At 34.2% G+C, this 15,159-nt stretch overlaps 3 protein-coding genes across 3 annotated transcripts in view; 1 reads left to right on the top strand and 2 right to left on the bottom strand.

Moving 5' to 3' along the window:
- The window catches only part of LOC149489904 (uncharacterized), a 97,326-nt gene that overhangs the window by 41,881 nt on the left and 40,286 nt on the right, over nucleotides 1-15,159 (top strand). The gene's annotated exons all lie outside the window — the stretch shown is intronic.
- LOC149489906 (uncharacterized) lies at nucleotides 1,264-2,038 on the bottom strand. Its single transcript, XM_089714684.1, has 2 exons — nucleotides 1,982-2,038; nucleotides 1,264-1,683 (listed from the first exon to the last, which is right to left on the bottom strand). The coding sequence occupies exons 1-2, from the start codon at nucleotides 2,036-2,038 to the stop codon at nucleotides 1,264-1,266; spliced, it is 477 nt and encodes a 158-aa protein (XP_089570810.1).
- LOC149489905 (uncharacterized) lies at nucleotides 9,156-9,965 on the bottom strand. Its single transcript, XM_089715032.1, has one exon. It carries the CDS (start codon nucleotides 9,900-9,902, stop codon nucleotides 9,156-9,158), a length of 747 nt encoding a protein of 248 aa, XP_089571158.1. The 5' UTR covers nucleotides 9,903-9,965.

Here is a 15,159-nt window from a genome sequence, read left to right as displayed (position 1 = left end):
TTTATGCTTTTCACCTTCCTTATAAGACGTTGCTTCCTACCAAATTTTGAGCTTCTCTGTTCTGGGCTAGTAGATTCTTATTCCTTTGCGGATGTCGAAAATTTTTTACCATAAACGGCTCTAGCTTGATTGCGATTACTTAGAAGTTTTGTTTATCTCACATCTTCAAGGTAGACCCGAGTGTTTGATATAAATTTCTCTGTTTGAGGAAAAAGGTCTTGAAAGACATACAGACGGACAGACAGACAACAATGTGATCCTAAAAGTGTTCCTTTTGTGATTTTTCCTTTTGTGATTCGGAAATCGGAACCCATTAACATCACTTCGGGGTATATTTCAAATTTCAATTTCTTGTAGTAATTATGCCCACTTCTTACTCTTTTTGTAGAGTTGATAAAATAAAATAGAAGAAGAAGGTTAGACTAGGAGGCTTAGAGCCTTTAAAAATCCTTAATTTGATATAAAATCCTTTGAAAAAATAAAGACATATCCATTTTAGTTTCTCTGTAGCTATATCAAAGGATTTATTTTACGTACTCAAAGAAATAGTTATCAATGAAGTCATTTACATACTTTTACATACATAAACATACTACTGATATACTACCATACCATAACGTATAATTAGTTCATAATTAATATTTTATTGAAATATTTTCATTGGATATTTTATAATTAATAACAACTAGCCAACCCGGCGAACTCCGTTTTGCCACCAGAGACACCTTTTCTTTGCTATAAACCTCACGGAGCCCGAGACCTTTCCAACGAATGCAAAACCGTGGAAATTGGTTCGTGCGTTCTGGAGTTATAGCGTCAGGAAGGAAAACCCGACTTATTTTTATATAGTAGATTATTGAATGAACTACAATCTAAACATAATATAAATACAATATAATATGTTAGCATGTTAAAATCATCATGCTGTAGATTTTATACATGTGGAGTGGAAACTTCTTATTTCTATAGGTATCTTGAATTATGAAGCACTCTACAGAGGTGAGAGGATAAGTATCATGCTATCGCCTTATGATTTTTTTATTATCCTTAGACATCGTTATACATGTAAGCATATGAATTAATTTTATATGGTAGTGTTGTTTTCTATACATTTTAATAACTATTCCTAAAAACATAACATAAGATGGATTTGAAATGGAATAAAATATATGTGCATTAGTTTTTAATAATTTATATTTATTTTTATTTTCAAATTTACAAAAGCTATCAAAATAGTAAAAAATATTGTGATTAACATTTTCGTTAATCCATAGAGATTTCAGCCGATTCTGATACTAACACCGGTTTGTATTTTACGCTTGTAGTACTCGTAGTTTCCTCTTCTTCAGAACTTTCATGTTGACTGGATTTCTGACTACCTTGAGCTGTATCATCATTACAGTCGTTTGTATCACTATCATTTTCGCTGGACTGTGACTTGTAAATTATAGGATTATTAGTTGGTATCGGAATTGGATACGGTATCGGGATGGTCTTTTGGGTGTTTCTACAGCAATTGTTACAACAGCCGCATCCACCATATCCGTATCTGTCAAAACCATTGCTTCTTTGTTTCGCAGCGAAAAGTAAAACGGTCAGTAAGAGGCCGAGGTCGTCATCCCCGTCGTCACAATTTGGCATCCCGCCATACGATGGGTACATTACTTGACATGATACTTCTTCCTGTAATCAAAAATAGGTTATTGTAATGAAATGTAAATTAGAAAGTTCTATGCTCATTAGCAGTGGTTATACTAGGATTATAATCATTTCCTCAAAACCTAGTTATATTTGGTTGCCACGTTTTTTAAATTTAATTTAAGGAAGTAAAGTATGACGTAATTATTTATTAAAAATTTAAAACAGATAATCGTACTTATAATGACAACTACTTTTACAAGAAGTTAGATAGTTAAGAATATAATATTGTTTATTGAAACTGAATCACAAATAACATTGAATATCAAATTGCATGCTCTACCTGTATGCATATCAGTGTGAGAACGACAACGCAACAATGTAAGATAAGAATTTTCATTCCTACTTTTGCGAAATTGTGTAATCTTCAAAGTTTATTTGAGTTACTGTGTGCTATTAATATTGTGATATTGGGGCAGCCAGGTTTTATTGTTATACCGTTGCGTCACCGGCAGTCTGATCTCCAATCTAATCTGATCAGTTACATCACACATGCAAAGCAATCGCACGTGCTTCTAAAATAAACAATATTATCGTAACCGGTGTGGCTGTTATCGATCTACTTATGCATTTGGCTTAGCTGGAAGTTTATTTAGGTTTCGCTTAATCGCTCGTGATCAGTTGTTTGTTTTAATAAAATCAGAATCTATGGCTTTATTACGGGTTTTAAGAGGGGAAACAAATTTAAATAATCATAGATTTTAAATAACGACGAATAGGTTTTTTATTACACTCATTTTGTCCATTTAAACATCCTCATTCTTCAGTCTACAAATAAAATAACAATAATAAAAACACAAATATTATCTTCTGTTTTTAATTAATCAAAATAATTTAGAATTTAAATTAGGTAGCTTAAATAGTCAACGATTAATTATGTTCTTCTTTACTATCATTGTCGTCGTCGTCTTCTTCGTCATCATTGTCTTTATTACAAACAGATGTTTGCATTTTACTTTTACTAAATTTAGCTTTTGAACCTCTGGATGTATTTATAATAGGGTTGTTAATAGGCATGGGTATAGGGTATGGAACAGGTATAGCACTGTTTGAGTTACTGCAAGGACAACAGCAAGTACAGCCGCAACCACCTCCGCAATTACCTCGATCGTTAGCAAATAATGCTATCAATATCATGGGCAACCAACTGTTCAATGAATCTGATTTGTCCACGATGATCGGTGGTGGGAAGTAAGGAGGAAATGGATAAGATGATTGACCGTATGGAGATGTAGGTACGGTTGGTGGAGAAGCCGGTGCAGCTGATACAACCGTTATTTTCGGTGCGGGTATATTTTGAGATGGCAGGTTTATTTGTAAGTTCACGGGTAATGAAGACTTGCACTCATTTGGTATTTCTACACATGAAACAACTCGAGATGCGGGTGTTATTTCTTCAATACTTGCTGAATCTTCCTCTTCTTGTAATGTAGGAATCGTTGAGATCATTTGTGGACTCCCTGGCGTCTCTCTCGGTATTTCAGACATGTATGCTTGAGATTGCCAAGTTGCAGGTATTGTCTGAATACTAGCTGTATTTGGATAACTGCAGGGAGTGTTTTCCAATCTTATTGTCTGTGGTCCTGGATATACATTCACTTGGGGTGAAGGTATATAAGAATACATTGATGGGATATAAGATTGACTCGAAGATATTACAGGTGGAGATGATAGAAAAACCGGTTGTGAAGGTTGGCTTACAGAGTTGACTGAATGTCCAGTTACAATAACGGATTCTTTGGGGCCCTGATATGTGTTCTGTGGAAGTTGTATAAGATTTAATGACCTCGGAACATCCTTTACACACTGATACTGCGGCTTGTCGTTCGGTAGCGACGGTTGGATTACGGGCAATAAATCAGGGGACACTCCATTTGCTGCGGCTACACCGAACAACGTGTTCATTAATTGAGCTTTAGACGACACATTGTTGCTAATTTTCTGCTCTTTATTCGCATTTTCGACCTGGCATTTTTGTCCTCCGCCTAAATTTTGGCATAAAACTGTGCCCTGTAAATGTTAAATATCATTAGTGAATATTCACAAATAAACTGCAAAAATAAGCCTTAAGGGAAGTAAAAAAATTACCTTCAATGATAAAATTACAATTGAAATTAAAGTTGTCCATTTATATGAACAACCCATTTCGAACAATCGTTATGCATGTTGCCATTTACTTATATAAGTAACAATGACAAAAATATTATCAATCTATACTTTTGTCACTATTACGATAAATTCGCTTATCAAAAAATACTATTACTAAGTGCTTGCGTAAACTTTCTTACGTTTTATGAAATATGTTGAATGTTGCATCGGAAATAGTTTGATATACTTAATTTTGTGAATGTTTTTGAAATATCATTTTGCTTATTAATTTCTTTTTTATTTCAGGTAAAACATCGTCCTACTTCTTAACGTGTAAGTAAGTTAAGTGGCTTAAGTTTGTGGGAGGTAGAATTTTAAGTTATTGATGAAAAAATATTTATAAAGTACATATTTTGACATATTTATTGCTAGAGATTTAAGTAATATATTCGAAATGGAATTGACGAAAAGAATGTAATGGGGTATTATATCCTAAAGAAGCCAAGATTAAAAGAAGTTATGTTAGCTTTTATCATCGTGGGTAGATATTAAAATAGTGTTCTAAATTGATAGATTTGGTCATTTTGTTTTCTAAAAATAACTTGACTTTCATCATCGGTATTGAAAAGTTTAATTAAAAATCGTATGATGGGATTAAAAAAGAAAAATTTAAAACTTAAAAAAATTTACAGATGAAATTATATGCAAATAATGTTAAATATTAATAAATCTTCCTCCTTTAAACGGAAGCATAAATAATATATCGGAAGTACTTATATCGAAATAATTTTAGAAAAAATTGTTGTTCTTTCTATTCTGATAAATGATTAAATATTTTTATGTAATCCAGTTGGAATGTGTAGTACAACGTCTTATAAGGTTCTCAACGTCTTATAATTAATCTCGACATGTGTGCTATCGTCTGTAAAACTGATAAAAAATAATTGGATTTAAGCAGGAATATCCACAGATAACTCAAAGATGTAACGTTACACATATCAGTTATGCAAGTTTTTTTTTATTGGTAATTCCAATATCTTAAATCATTCCAATATTGCTTTATTTTTAAACGAATAGATAAGCAGAGATAATTATGAATCATAATATGTAATGCAATTTCTACATTTAGCAAATCATTACCAAAATGAATCAGATATTTCCTTCATCACAAAAAAATGCATTTGACATTAGTTCGTCTTCACGCAGCAACACTAACCAAACGTCTACCGAATTAGCTCATTTTACGACGTCATGTTATGCGATTACGTATTTTTTATACAGGGTGCTCAATGCTCGTATGCAATCTGTTGTCAACAGGGGAAGTTTGTAGCCGTCATCAATGTCATTATATCGGCGGATATATGACCGGAAGGAAGCAGTCCCATTTTATTTATTTATTTATTATTTATTTATTTATAATCTTTATTGCATACAACACAAATACAAATTTCACACACACAGACAGGACATTAGATGCAAAGGGCGGCTTTATTGCTTCAAGCAATTTCTTCCAAGCAACCCGAGCAGCCAATGTATTGGAAAAAAAAGAAAATTAAGGTAGATTATGTACACAATAGAAATAAAAAAAGGACATCACATAATAAAATAAAAGACAACAACAAAATTATGACAAATAAAAACACATGAAAAAAAACAGTAAAAAAAAACAAGCAAGAAAAAAAAAATGACAATAATTAATAATAAAAATAATTAACAGGTTTGCAAATAGTGACACTTAACCATATTTTTAAAAGAGTGGAGCGTTTGTGCTTTCCTTATGCTAGTAGGTAAGTCATTCCAGAGTTGAACGGCTTTTACGGTGAAAGAGGCGTTGTAGAAATTAGTATGGTGCACTGGAACACGTAGCATTAGGTTATCATTAGATCGTAGGTTCAAACTCCTGGCAGATAAAAATTCAAAATTATCTTTTAAGTAGCATGGGATACGGGGATCAAATAGGATGGAGTAAAGGAGAGAGAGGACATGAGCGTTACGACGAAGTCGTATGGGTAACCACTGAAGCTGCTTCCGGAAGGCTGTGACATGATCAAATTTCCTTAACCCAAAAACGAAGCGCACCGCAAGGTTCTGTAAGCGTTCGAGTTTATTAAGTTGCTCCTGAGTAAGGTTTGAGAAGCAAACGTCAGCATAATCTAGTGTTGGTAGCATCAGGGTCTGAGCAAGCATAATTTTGGTGGGAATAGGTAAGAAATTGCCCAACCTTCTTAAACTAGACGCTGTATAAAATATTTTTCTGCTGATATTTTTAAGGTGTACAGACCAAGACAGTGTTTCATCCATATATAAACCCAAGTTCTTAACAGATCTACTATAAGGCACGATTACGTTATTAATAATTATAGGTGGTAAAGTAGTCCAGTTTATTCTAGCCACAAGACTCTGGCTTCCAATGATAATAGCTTGTGATTTTAGAGGGTTAAGCTTGAGGCCGTAGCACACAGTCCAGTCGAACACCTTGTTTAAGTTATCGTTAATGCTATTAATTGCAGAATTAAGTTCATCTAAAGACGACTGCGCGTATATTTGGAGGTCATCTGCATAAAGATGATATAAGGAAGTCAGATGGGGAGTTAAAAAGTTGATAAACATAGCGAACAGTAAAGGAGAAAGCACACCTCCCTGCGGCACGCCAGCAGTCACATTGCGCCACGTTGAGAAGGAATTGTCAACAAGAACGCGTTGCTGACGACCAGCCAAGTAGCTCTGGAACCATTCTAGGACATTGGGAGATAGGTTGATTGATTGAAGCATGGCCAACAATAAATCAAAGTCCACGGTATTAAAAGCGTTGCTAAAGTCTAAGAGTACAAGAACTGTGAGCATCTTATTGTCCATACCCCAACGTATGTCATCCGTGATTTTAAGGAGGGCAGTAGTCGTACTATGACCGGGGCGGAAACCAGATTGGAAAGGATTAAGAAGGGAATTTTTATTAAGGAAGGAACTGAGTTGTTGTTGTATAAGACGCTCTAGGATTTTGGACAGGAAGGGTAAGATGGAAATAGGCCTATAGTCAGATGATGATTTAGGAGAATTAGTTTTAGGGATCGGAATAACATTAGCCTTCTTCCACATTTTAGGAAAAACACTGGATGTGATAGAGGCATTCAGGATGTGGGTAATGATAGGAGTGACAATGTCAAGGATAGGAACGATCATATTACGACTAATGCCATCCACACCAACAGAATTTGAGGTAATAGACAAGATGATTTTCTCAACTTCACTAACAGAGAAGGATTTAAAATGAAATGATGGAAAGTTAGAAGGGGGCAAAGAAGATAAGTAGCTTAAAGTTTTAGTTTTGATGTTATTATTAAGGGAGAAAGAGGCTGAAGTAAAGTGCTGATTCAATGATTCGAGGTTTATGTCCTTTGAGAGACAGCTACTATCCTTACTCCCAACTCCCAATGTTTTCAGAAACTTCCATACCTTGGCTGGATCGCCGTTTTCAATAGAAGTATGTATATGACGCCTCTGTGCATCTCTGCAAGCTGTGTTGCATTTATTCCGGATGATTTTATATTTCTCTCGGTTGATATCTGACGGCTTCATCTTGTATTGCGTTTTAGACTTATTCTTTTTATGTAAAAGGACTCTTAATTCGTCCGTAAGCCATGGAGCAGGAAGGTGTTTGATTTTGACAGGCTTTATGGGTGCATGTACATCATATAGATTTATTATAAAATTACTAAATACTGACACTTTTTCCTCAACCGTATGAGCTTTCAATATAGCATTCCAGTCAATATTTGCAGCATCGTTGCGGAGACGGTCAAGATCCATTCCACCAAAACTACGCTGCATCAGAATCCTATGCTTTAATTTAGGAAGGCGCAGCCGATATGATAAGTAAAGGAGATCGTGATTAGAGAAGGCATCCGCAGCGCACTGACCATGCTTAACAACATAAGTCGGGGAGGAAATAAGGATAAGGTCGAGTAGGGAAGGTCTGCAATTTGGTACGGTATGTGTAGCATTGAGAGGCAGTAGGTTGAGATTGCAAGCATCTACCAAATTTTGTAGTTTTTTGGACCGAGAATCGTTTTTAAGCATACAAGTGTTTAAATCGCCCATACAAATTATGTGGTCGTAGATGGAAGATAAATTTTCAAGTAAAGTTTCTAATGACGAGAAGTAATTAACATTAAGTGAGGGACTATAAAAAACTCCGAGTAATAATTTAGTCGAATTAATGGTAATTTCTACAATGAGGTGCTCAGCAGCATCTGCAGGCGGGGGTTGAGCCGAAACGCTAACTATAGAGAAAGGAATGCAATTTGATAGATATATCGCGACACCTCCCCCGCCACGGCCTACCCGATCGTTGCGGATTAAATTATACCCAGGTAGGGAGTATGAGGATGAGGAGAGGCAAGGTTTAAGCCATGATTCCGATATCAGGATTGCACTAATAACTTTTGGGTCAAAGGATGTAAGTAAGTCGGGAAAATGTGCTGGGACACTTTGCGCATTTATATGCACAACATTAAAATTTTTAACACAGTTCGAAAAATGAGAAAGAAGGGTTTTATCAAGGGAGGGAAAGGAAGTGCTACTAAAACTGTTGTCATTGCTACCACTATCTGAGGATGCCGAAAAAAAAACGTCACTGTTTGCACTGCTGTTAGACATAAAAGAAAATATATATTATAATAATAATAGAAATACTACCAAAATATTATAATAATTTACAATTTTTGCAAATATAAAACTAATTATTCAAATGATACCAGCCATAAACATAATCAAAGTACAGCAAGTTAAGCAAAAGAAAACACCAAAGATACAGAAAAAAAAAAATAACAATTAAAAACACAGAGAAACCAAAAACCAAAAGAAAATACCAAAATAAAAATTCAAAAATAAAAATTTGTTTGCCCAATTGCCCTACGCTCAATGTAGAAATTGTAAAAAGATTTTTACAAGGAAAGCTTCAGTAAACGTCAAATGTCAAAATTGACAAATATGACAGCTGTCGAAAACTGTCATAACAAATCTTCAATGTTTACATTAGTTAGTTTGAAGTTTGAACTTTGACAATAACTATTTTGGCATCTTTACATTAAACACAATTATTACAAGAATGAAGGTATGCAGTTTTGATATTGACATTTTATTGCATTGAGTGTGGGTAACTAGTAAATTTAGTAAGCTAAAAACTACAGGTTGATACAAATATAACCATATATATGTAGCAGACAAGAAGCAACGAAATTTAGAAAAGTTTATACTCATTTAAAAACCAGTGGATAAGACAAACAACACAGAGTCACAAGAGACAGCAGAAAGCGATAGTTAATAACACACAGAAAAGGAAAGTTAATATACATATAGTAATTTACCGTCTATTGCTTCTTGAGGTTTCGTTTGGGTCTAATATTATTCAACGCTGCATGGGATTCCTTAGCCACATCACTGGCCTGTGTCAGCCCAGGCTCCGAGGCACTTTTGGTAATACTGTGCAGATCAGCCATACAAGTTACTTGCCGCTTAACACCTTTGGGGTCCAACACAATCACACAACCATCTCTGGTCCAGCATTTATTAATTCCAAAATGCTTGCGAGCAGCAAGAAATACTTCATGCCGCCCCTTAGTGAGGAATTCCGAAATAGTAATTCCAGTTGATTTTAAAGAAGTTTTGCCGAACCAAAGCTTATTTCTAATGGATAAATCACTTAACTTGACAAGTATCGGCCGTGGTTTGTCCAAACCAGTGCGCCCAATTCGATGGCATCTGGTGATATTCACTGAACTGAATTCAGAGATTTTGAGATGTGAGCGAACACACTGCACCACTACATCAGATGTATTTTCTTGATCGCCTTCAGGCAGCCCGTGCATCAAAAGAATTTTCTTTCTACTCCTCATTTCTTGATGATCACACAATTTAAAGAGGAGGTTGACTTGTGTATGAAGGTGTTTTAAAGAGGAGAGAACAAAATTCCGAAATTCTGTAAATTCCGCTTCCAAGCTGGAGTTTGCATTGGAAGCCGGTTCAGCATTAGTGCGTTTCAAGGTGTTCTCAAATTCTGCCATCCGTGTAGTGAACATATTAGTCATGCTCTCTATTGACTGTTGAAGTGAGTCCATTATGGTGATATATAATAATTATTGAAAATGCTGTTATTGATAGGAGTGAACTTAGGAGTTATATTGCTGGTAAGTACTGGGCACTAATTAGCCATTTAATTTCAACTTTATTTGTAATATATTAATTAAAATGATTTAAAAACTTGATGAGCGTAATTTTTACGTGTTGACGTGTACACATCTACCCGCGAAAAAAAGGGCAACGACACCGCTCGCATAAAGCGACTCTTTTCCTTGCTTGATGACTTCAATACTGAGTAATCTAGGCGTAATACATGGTGTTGTGATGTAATTGCCGATAATTGACGGGACAGGAATATATAAATTTATAGCCTATGACTATTTATATAAGTATGACGGAGTCAAAATTGAATTCACATGTCGAACACACTAATAAGAGATACAAATATTGTATATTTTGTATTGCTTAAATTAACATAAATATGTTACCAGGAACATATCATTTTTATTCTCAATTAAGGAAAAGGATCAAATAAAATGAGTTTTTATCATAACCTTTCACAATGATCAAGTCAGGCTCTAAGACGCGTTGGGCCTAGAGATAGGCTGCCGCTGACGGGTCTGCGGATGCGTTCTAACGAATACCCGCGGCTCCGTCAATACAGCGGCACGGTGGAACACAGTGGAGTTTAGTCGGTAGGTCCCTGCATTCTGCAGGGTGAGTCCGACATAACCCAGGGCCCTTTCCCCGAGCGTTCTGGGTATGCCTAAATGCATTCTCCACTTAAAAAAAAAAAAAAAAAAAACGGCTTGGTTGTCATGTCATCGAGCTGAAATATAAGAAAATTTTACATTTGTAAATAACATGTCTTTGTTTCCAAGTTGTTTCCAATATGACGTCAATCAAAATAATAATAACATTATCCGAATACGATGAAAATTGCTGTTTAATTACTAGCAGAACTGCCTCAATACTATTTTAGGAAAACCGACAAAGATATGCCATTTCTGAACCAAGATAGTCTACGTCCGCGTGCTATCGCCAGCGGCCTGATTGATGTCTCGACGAAGTACTATAGGTCTACCAGAATCTGATGGCATTTTTATATTTATAAAATAAAAGATTTTCATGTGGCAACTTTATTTGACAACTATCAAATTGGTCGTCAAATTATTTGTTTTCTTCGCAGTTGATGAATAATTTTTAGGATTTTGTCTAAAAAATCTTCTAACATGTCGAAAAAGCGGCTGAGATCACAAGCAAGAGGTGTTGTTTACAATGTGTATAGAAAAATATTCGATGAAGAAGGGTCAGAAACATAACAATTTTCAATTTTGAAGATTTTATTGGTAAATTTGACTTACCCGTTTTGATACTTTTAATTAAAAATATTATAAGTAGGTAACTATAATATTTTTTGTTGATTACAATATAATTTTAAGAAAACTTATTACAGGAGTTTCCAATACGGCTATTTGTCAAGTCTAAGCTGTCCAAGTCAACTTTCTTATGTGTGTATCTGTTAATACTTACGAAAATAAACATAGTTTTATTTTATTTTTGTTTTATTTTATAAAAAATTATAAGCAATCTAGTTTTGATCTCCATTATCATTATATCCATATTTTTACATGGCATAATGATAATGATTTAAACAAAATATATAAGTATGTGTAAATAATAATATGTCTAATATACATATACAACTAATTTGTATATTATACATGTAAGTAGGTAAGTACATACATAATATTAGTGGATATCTCATTATTAAGTACAGTATTGTCCACTTATGTAATGTGACTAATGATATTGAGGACAAAATAAAAAATAAGAAGTATCAAGATCGTTCAGTCCATTTTCCCTAGGGTTGCAAACTCAAAATTTTGATTTGCCTAATTGCCATCAGATTCTGGTTTACCTATACCTTATCTGGCCGTGTTATACAAAAAGATCTTGTAAATACAAGATCTCTTTGTATACACGGTATTGAAATAAATATTTCAATACTGGTACTAAATTTAACATATGTAAATTGTTCTTCTGATTGATAGAGATTAATTTTGACATTTCGTGTCTGCAAAAAGCAAAAAATCCGCTAAATTAAAAAAAAAGATGGCGTAAGTGGGACATACCTAATTACTACAGTAGTTTAACATAATTAATAATTCAAAAGTCACATAAATCACATTAATAATTAATACGAAACTCTTCTCAATAAAAGAGCTCTACATTGTTCCAAATAAGCAGTTAGGATCCATAAGTCACTGTAAATTAAGTTTTAAATTATCTGTAGATACAACTCCATTAAAATTCTACATAATTAATTCATCTATACATTCAAATATTTAAAATTCACGTCTAGTTTCCATTTAATGGTCCGGGAGCCAGCAGCAGATTTTATGACCAAGTTCCTCTCAAGCGGTAATTAGTAAAATGCATCAAAGTATAGTATTATGAAGCCTCGTGAACGTCAGCTGGAGCTCGGTTGGGGGGAAGAGCGGTTGTAGCCTCCCGTATCAGCTGACGGTTTTTCCACCAAGATACAGCCAGCTGACATATATATTTATCCACAGTTACATATAAGCTATCATCAGGTAAATTTTTGTTTGAGAGGAAATAACGGAAAATAAATTTTTCTTTAAATTTTACTTTCATGTTCGAGACACCAGCTGACGTATAATACACCATGTTGTAACCAGCTGACTATTTTTTTTCGTTGAGATATTGGGTTAGCTACAATTTGACAAATTTTAAGCTGAGAGGAAATGAATGAATGAATGTATTTTTTTTCCTATGTGCGTGGGAGGCTACAACCGCTCACCCCCCCAACCGAGCGCCAGCTGACGTTCACGAGGCTTTATAATACTATACTCTCATGCGTCTGACGAATTATCTCTTGAGAGGAAATAGTTAACCAAATTTGCACCTGGCTCCCTAACCATAATGAATGTCACCGCTATTCACTTTCGAATTTGTTTCGATTTGACTTCGTTTTTGTGTTTCAAGACTCGTTTTTGATTGAAATGATTAAAATGTCTGACATATAGCAAGAATATCCTCATTCCGTAAACTGCAAGACGTGGGCTTACCATAAAAGTACAAGTAGGAATATTAAATACGCAAGCATCAGTATGATAAATATTTTATGCGTGTCGCACAATGAAATGGCTTTATATAGAGCGGGTAAAGAAAATCTGCGTAAAATTTGGATTGTAAAAAAAATATCGATTAGATACCGTATGTTACAAACAAACATTTACAATTTTAACCACGGATACCAATAAAAACAATATCGGATATATTCCGTCTTTTGTTACATTATGAATACGAAGGTTTGTAAACATGTTTGGATTCTTGTGTCGATGTTTGAATAACATAAATGATATAAACAGTAAAATGTGGATCTGTATTTTTTAACTTTGGGGAAAATGTTTTAATATCCTCTTCAATATAATTAACAATGTATTTTTTACTGCACTTGAAACCAGTTATATATTGTTAGTATGACAGAAACATGCAACCTTCATATCCTTACACTAGCTGTTCCGCGCGGGTTTACCCCCGTGGCTCCACTCCTGTTGGTCGTAGCGTGATGATATATAGCCTTCCTCGAAAAATGAGCTATCTAACACCGAAATAATTTTTTATATCGTACTAGTAGTTCCCGAGATTAGTTTATATCATGTAGTCTATACCGATTTTGTTGAAAATTAATAAAAAGTCATAGTTAAGGACAATGCAAATGAACATTAGTCTTCAGGTAATTCCAAGTATGTTCAATAACGTTTATACAAAGCTGATTTAGTAACAAACGTCTGTAATCGTTTTACCTAGTATTATACGGTAACGTCGAAAATATTAAGCATCTCTCACCTCCATAGCACTTAACAAACAGGCACTGCATAATGAAGAATGAACTTGTTCACCTTTGAAGCCCTTTTCGGCTATGTGCTTTTGCACCGTCAATGTTACAACTTACAATATGAAAAAGTCTAAAAAACTTAAAATATACAGGGTGTCACACTATTGGTATACTAAGCGCGAAGGGACTTATAGGTTTGCATACACTGATCATGAAAAAAATACTTAAACAACAAAATTACGTCAAAAATTTTTAGCTAAATTTTTCCTGAAAATCCATGTTTTCTTCTCTGGCTTCGCGCAGCCGGCATATAACGCTTCTCTAATGTGAGCATTTTGTCTATGAAAACATAATCTTAAACGATAGCCCACGTGCTGGTGGCAAAGCTGGGCGGGTTGCTTGTTATGGGTATACACATAGAGTTTTAAGATTTCATCTATTTGAAAAAAAAATGCGTCTAGAATTTTTTAAGTATTTTTTACGTACTCAGCGTATGCAAAACTATAACCTATTTTGAGCTTAGTATACCAACAGTGGGACACCCTGTATATTGATATAATATATCTTACGCCAATATTATGACTGCCAATCAGTAACAATCAAAACATATATATCTCCGTATGTAAATATTCTGCCTATTATGTCTACTGTTTATTCTAGTCTACTAAAATAGTATTTTTATTTCGCCATTTTCTTGAATCTCGTACAATATTTGACAAAAGATTTTAACGCTTCATTTCAGCTATTGTTGTGTCCGTCGTTATATTCAGAAGAATTAAGGCCAAGTTAAGTTTTAATCGCCCACGAAAACTGTTTCGCTATGACGATGTTGCCGGCAATATAAGTTTTATAAAATATTAAGCTTTCGTCCAGTGCAAAAGAAATATAGTACATATTTATATTTTTCAGCAAAAATAAACTGAAAAAACAGCGCAGATCTCTATTAAAAATATAATGATATGTCATTCATTTTCATTTCATCGAATAAACTCAGTCTACGTGAATAAAACCGTAAGTGCTAACCACGAGTGAATGTAAAATTAAATTGTTTTAACATTTTAGTTCAAAATGTATTCTAGTTACACACGCCTGAATTTTCATACCTATATTAAAATGTAAAGGTTGTTGTCCCCGCACCTCACTCTACCTGCTCCTTATCGGTTGTAAGCGGTTGTTATCTACTATTGTGAAATGTACGTATTAATAAAGACTACATAATTGAGTAACAACATTCTAATGTGTACGTGCCGTTTTTAATTTTATATCCAAAAGTGCATGTGAAATAGTGGAAACATTTTTGACGTGGCAACTATTTTGATGAAATTATAATATTTTGTGCTACGTTGTGAAACAGTTAAATGAAATGTGAAAGATTATGTGATTATACACGGATATGGATACTGGATAGGTAGAACATATGTCAGATACCG

This window comes from Colias philodice, chromosome 3 (assembly GCF_061535455.1).
Source record: "Colias philodice isolate Cphi_HAF_F1 chromosome 3, ilColPhil1 Martin Lab GWU primary, whole genome shotgun sequence".
Lineage (NCBI taxonomy): Eukaryota > Metazoa > Arthropoda > Insecta > Lepidoptera > Pieridae > Colias > Colias philodice.
Note: the sequence above shows the minus strand (reverse complement) of the source record. Positions and strands in the feature narration are given on the sequence as shown.

Excerpts from the sequence above, each read along its gene's own strand:
- LOC149489906 (XM_089714684.1), bottom strand. The coding sequence starts at position 2,038 with ATGAAAATTCTTATCTTACATTGTTGCGTTGTCGTTCTCACACTGATA. Across the intron at positions 1,684-1,981 it reads TCACACTGATATGCATACAG|GAAGAAGTATCATGTCAAGT; the intron begins GTAGAGCATGCA and ends TTTTGATTACAG.
- LOC149489905 (XM_089715032.1), bottom strand. The coding sequence starts at position 9,902 with ATGGACTCACTTCAACAGTCAATAGAGAGCATGACTAATATGTTCACT.